The 5,750-nt window shown below is 44.0% G+C and overlaps 1 protein-coding gene across 1 annotated transcript; it reads left to right on the top strand.

Annotated features, from left to right (window-relative positions):
* The first annotated feature begins 3,554 nt into the window (after window positions 1–3,554).
* LOC112487462 (UPF0619 GPI-anchored membrane protein AFUA_3G00880-like) lies at window positions 3,555–4,598 on the top strand. Its single transcript, XM_025058481.1, has 2 exons — window positions 3,555–4,035; window positions 4,297–4,598. The coding sequence occupies exons 1-2, from the start codon at window positions 3,555–3,557 to the stop codon at window positions 4,596–4,598; spliced, it is 783 nt and encodes a 260-aa protein (XP_024914249.1).
* Window positions 4,599–5,750: the final 1,152 nt, after the last annotated feature.

Raw genomic sequence — 5,750 nt, 5'->3', positions numbered from 1 at the left:
TTTCTGGAGGTTGGGGGTCGTATGGTCTGAATGATCATTAAGATATCTACGCTGCCGTCTGACTTTAGAGAACAACTTTAGATGTTGTACCACAGTGGAGACAGAGCCTGGTCTGGTTCTTCTTCTGTGGACTGATGGTTTCCAAATGCGTATGTGGGGATGAAGCAGCATGTCAGTGGATGGGCTCACAGTTCGTGTTCAGACTGGTTTATAACCAACACAGTGTTCCTCTGTGTCTTGTATCAAAAGTGACCTGAGACTGGGAGATTACTCCAGTGTTGGACAACTGCACCAATCTGAAGTGTGACCTGATAAAACTGGTGGTTGTTTGTCTTTGACCGGATGTTAAAGCACAGGCGCGCTGGGTCAAATCTGTTTGTCACAGAGTCGTTCAACGTTCTGCTAAAGCAAGGAGTTTGGGCTGGTGTATGTTTTTGACCATGTATGGTCACATCCCATAATCTGTACTATGTATCTGAGTGAAATGAAGGAGCGGTCTCGTCGCACACTTCGACCTCAGACTGCTTCGCCTCGGCACTGTTCTGTTTTACTGTTAAAAGTGCCGGTGACTGACGCCTGACCTTTCTCTATTTAAAGATGGACAGGAGTCTGTCCTCTCCACTGTCACTGAGATATGGTCACTGACAGGACAAAGACAGAAATGATTTAGTTAGGGAGGATGCTCTGATATGGAGTCTTTGGAGGATGTTGTGAGGTTATGTGTGAAAAACTTCTGTTGCATGTCTTGCAAACTATTTACTGCTGTGGCCACTGGGGGCAGTGTGGTGCAATACTGAATCTCTTGTTGTTTACACTGAGTTCATACAGGAATAAGAAGCTGAGTTTTTTTGAGGTCATGTCAGATGGAGCTGATGTGATGACATTGACGGGTCAGTTTCTGCCTTTGGCTCACAGGCACTGAGCTCCGTGTCACATTTACAGCCACAACGCGTGCGTGCGTGCTGAGCTGCCCAACAAAGATGTGTGTTTCTGCAGTGGCCGTAGGCGGGAAAATCTTAAGGACAGGAGCAGGTGATGACGTCACAGTGTTCTCTGTGGATGACGCAGCACTCTGTTTGTTTCCATGGTAACTGCTATAGAATGCACCAAGAGTGTGCGTGCGTGCACATTTCCCGTGCGTGTGTGATTCGGACTGTTGGTGTAATGTGATGCTGTGATGCAGCCTGTCTTCTGTTTCAGTGCTGTGAGGCAAATGCCTGCCTGTAAACAGAAACCTGCATGGGATGAACCGGTTTAAGTTGGTCGTGGATTTTTATTTCTTCACCACGTCTGAATGACATACAGAGACAATTTCCTGAAAGGTAGTTTTCAAGCATCAGAGTCTCGCTTTGAGAACGTAGCTGGATGCTGACTCAGCACTTTAGATCTTATGTACTAAAAAAAAAGTTCCTCAACAGGAAGGAGATGAAAAATGTAGTCCTGTATCCATGTTCATGTCACGGCCGTAGTCACATGACCCCGGGAACTACTGTATGTTAGAAAATCAGCTCTAAACCCGGTCATCGCTGCAATGATTTAAATATTAACAACAGGTTCAAAAGGGCAGAGTGTGAACTGTGGCACCGAGCCGCTCCTCTGGTTGCTCTGAAATTTCCACTGCGTACAGTTTAAAGTGAACGACTTTAAACACTTTGACAGGGCTCAAATCTGAAATGCTTTGCCGTCTGCTATTATTTCTATTGGCTTTAAAAAAAAACTGGAGGTCTGTTAATATTATTGAGACAACACAAGTGAGCATAATTTATGTTTAAATAGTTAAAAGTAAAAGAATAAAAGTAAAATTTAGATTCTAATTTGTATTTAAATATAATGTATGTATCTGCACAGTGCGCTGAACCTGCAGCCAGGCCCTAAATAATCCACAATGAAAACACCGGAGGCGACTGTTACTGCCGTCACCACACAGCAGTCGACAGTGGCTGGGATACACACACACACACACACACACATACATTCTTTGCAGCTATTTTTTTCTCTTGACGTTCACTCCTTTTGACAGCCACTTTTAAAAGAGTTAGTTTTAGCCTTTTGACTATGACTTAGCTTTAGTCCAAATTAAGTTTTATTCCACAAATGAAAACAAAAACCAAGTAAAAATTATTTTAGCTGACTAGAATGTCACATGTAATATTTTTCTTATGTTTTAATTATTTATTTATTAGTGGATTGATTGATTGGTTGATTGGTTATAGGAAACCATCTCTTATGGACCATTATCAAAAGTTTATCTTTTTTTTTTTAATTACTGTAAACCAAATGTGTTCTCATCGATGTCATTTTTGGTTTCCTCTCACTTTGGACATTTTTCTATTTCTCCTCTGAGGCCAGAAAACGTTAACATTTGGTTTGTTTTTTTCTGGACTTGATGATGTCACTGGTCTCCTGTTGAGGGGAACCACTTTGATCACGTCTCCACTCCTGTCACTCACTGCGTGTCTCCCCGGCCTTCTCTGGATAGAACCTGGCTCAAGAGGAAGTCCTCATACACAGCAGGGTCCAGAGTCTAATGAGCGTTTTGAACAGCAGGGGTCAGAGGACGTCAGTTCAGCTTTACTCTCTCCGTGTCAGAGACAGTGAGACGTCCGGGCCGACAGTAATGCGGGACATGTTTCTCAGGGAAAGACGGCATCTTCAGTGACTGACAATCTGGGCAATTTTTGAATATTTTTTTTGGGTCACACCAATCAGAGGTCACGACCTGTACTTTGGGACTGTAAAAGGAACTTTGTTTTATTTTGAACGTGAAGATTTCTCTTCTGACCAAACAACCGTTTCCTCTTTTTACAGAAGATCTCCAAAGACTTTTATTTTCATAACACTCTTCCCTTTCTACAGGTGTTAGTGATTTTGATATAATCTGCTCAGTTTTTTAAACATCATCTTTCTAGGTTGTAGTCTTGGACCCGGGAGCTGCGTGATCCAGGGAAATTCTCCTAATTTTGTCTAACGTGCCATGTGTGTAAAATCATTTAAATGTTGGATTTCTGCACTTAACTACTGACTAATGTGAAATCTGACATTTCTGCATCAGATACAGAACAATGTCCTGGATCTGGTCGCCTTTATTTAGCTGCTCCTCCTACTTTCTGCCCGTGACCCACATACTGCTCACACACTCTGTTCCTCCTCTAAGCAGGATAGGAGTTAAATGTAAAAATTAATGAATTCATTTTTTTAACAAAATTGATATAATTGAAATGTTTCCTTTACTAATTTATGTAGTGTATTTTAATATGTATTATTATGTCTTTAGTCTTAGACTAAGATGTAGGGTATATAAACAATAATAAAGCTTCCAGTGTAGGTTACAGGTTGTAACCTAAGGGGGCAGTATTTTTCCGCTCTCACCAACAGTGCGCTGATGTTCTCTCTCCCCTCAGTTTTCCAGATGTCCAGATGGTGACGTCACAGCAGCTAAAGATGTTTGCATGTGGAAGATGATGGACAGCAGGTCCGGAAGTGACTGAGGATATTGTTGAAGCACAGATGTAGAACAACAGTGCTCTGTCCCAGCTCGGTTCTCTGGCCCAGACATGAGTTTGTCAGAGTCAACTCAGAGCTTCCAGGTCAGAGGGAAAGGTTCCTCCAACATGAGGCTTCCTCTTCACAGAGCGGAAGACCTGAATGGAAACACTTTCTCGCTTTCTTCTTCCTCTCCGTCCTCCTCGTCCTCAGCATCTCCTGAGTCACATCGGAGTGTGAGCAGCCTCAGTGGGAGTCAAACCCACAGCCCTGTGGACTATGACATGTTAGAGATCACCCTGACCACCACAGTGGTGACCAAAACCACGGATGTTGTCGTGTTCCAGTGTGGCGACCACGAAGAGGCCTCTGTGGAAAAGTTGGAAGCCAACAAAGACCTGTCGGAATCAAACGACAACTCCGTGTCCATTTACCTGGACGCCAGCAGCGGGGAATACTGCCAGGACACCTGGACTGACAAGGAGAACCTGGATCTGGATCTGACAGGAATCTGCTGCAGTCAAGATGAATATGAGGACGTGAGCAGTGGAAGTGAGAGGAAGAACCTGTCCTCAAACCAAGACTCAGATGTGACAGAAGTCCCAGCTGAGGATGATGACGACGATGAAGAGGCGGAGGAGCTGGAGGAGGAGGAAGGCAATGAGGATGAGGCTCTGTTTCAGTCCGTGAGTTCAGAACCGAGTGTGCAGAGAAACAACACAAGATGTCAGTCTAACAGGCTAGAGGTGGGCACTCCTGAGGACCTAAAAGAAGACACCCATCTGTTGTCACATGATCTCACCCACCCACCAGAGGAAGACTGCAAGAAACTAACATCTGAGGAGGAAGGCGGAGAACACACAGAGGTCTTTAAGCCCGGCCGGTCCGACATCCATCAGTCTGACAGAGCAGTGAGGAGCAAACCCAGCTCAGCCTCAGCCTCGGCCTCGGCCTCAGCCTCAGCTCAGAGCAGGTTCTCAGACGCAGGGTCATCCCCCAGTGTGAGGGTGAGGAGGCTCCCAGGACCAGACCTGAGACACGTCAAGGCTAAGGTGGACTCCCGACCCACTCTCAGCCCAGCTAAAGCATCCACTCAGGTACTGTACAGTTACTGACACAGTGACACAGTGGCACAGACAGCATAATGCAGAAACTGAAGTTTGTTTTTGTTTTTTTTTAATGAAAATCATCAGGTATTACTATGACCTATAACAATAGTGATAATAGTAATGCTATTGACATGACACAAAGTATTTTTACTGAAGTGTTAGCATCACACTAGTGCGTAGCATTCTGTTTTGGAAGTTTGTCCTTACCGCAGCTAGGCTAAGCTAACCCTGCTAGCACCCTGAGCCTCTGTCTTCTTCACTGGTCTCTACCAGCAAATATGAATCTTGTTTTATCATTTGTCTGTGGTGAAATTTTAAAATGTTCCTGTTAGTCAGTTTGTAAAAAGAATCCTGTAGATACAGAGAAATCTTCTAATTTGCACGAGGCTAATGCATAAAAGTAGATGTAAAAAGTCTTCCTTAAAGTTTCTTTTCATTTTTTTTTTTTAAGTAATTAGCGCTTATGATGTCACATTAAACTACTAAAAACAGCAGTAGCTTCTACAGGTGACTTCAAGGACAGGTTAGTGCAGTAGAAGTTAAGGTGCAGTAAAACTCCATCTATCTACCGGCAGACCTCCAACGATCTGATGCTCTCCTCCCTCCACTGTGTTGTGCTGCTGTTCAGTTGTAGTATATTGTACCACTGCACAGTGTGTTTACAGCCGGGAGTATTAGGTGTGTGTACAGCGTGTGTACTTGTCTCTGGTATGTGCTGTTTAAAAGATCCAGTAGTCAGTGACAGGTTTAGAACCTGCCCCGGCGTGGCTCCTCCTTGGCCGCCTCAGGGTTTGTTTCAGTGTTGGGCAATAACTGAGAAAAGTGAGATTAAGTGTGCTATTTAAAAACTTATGATTTTTATAATCATTTAAACAAAATGAAAGTGTAAACCGCCCACATCCAGAAGAATCCAAATTAAATGAAGTACGTGTGGGATTACCCATTAATGGCCGTAGAAGCTGAGCTTCAACAGGGTTTAATAAGCCTCGCTGCTACAGGAAGGCGTGAGAAGAAGAAAATGTGATCACACACAGTGTCTCTGTGACAAACGGCTGTTGTCATATAGTTGATCAGGTTCTAGCCAACTGGACGCGCTTCAATGCCGTCTCTATGACATCATTGCTTCCCGGCGAATCGGCGCTGCTCTCTGCCTGTTAT

This window comes from Cynoglossus semilaevis, chromosome 9, assembly GCF_000523025.1.
Source record: "Cynoglossus semilaevis isolate Cse_v1.0 chromosome 9, Cse_v1.0, whole genome shotgun sequence".
NCBI lineage: Eukaryota > Metazoa > Chordata > Actinopteri > Pleuronectiformes > Cynoglossidae > Cynoglossus > Cynoglossus semilaevis.
This window is presented reverse-complemented; position numbering and strand designations above follow the sequence as displayed.

Bases quoted from the DNA above. Each gene is read 5' to 3' on its own strand.
- LOC112487462 (XM_025058481.1), top strand. From the start codon at position 3,555: ATGAGTTTGTCAGAGTCAACTCAGAGCTTCCAGGTCAGAGGGAAAGGT. The intron at 4,036-4,296 runs GTGAGAGGAAGA...CCCACCCACCAG, and splicing joins TGAGGACGTGAGCAGTGGAA to AGGAAGACTGCAAGAAACTA.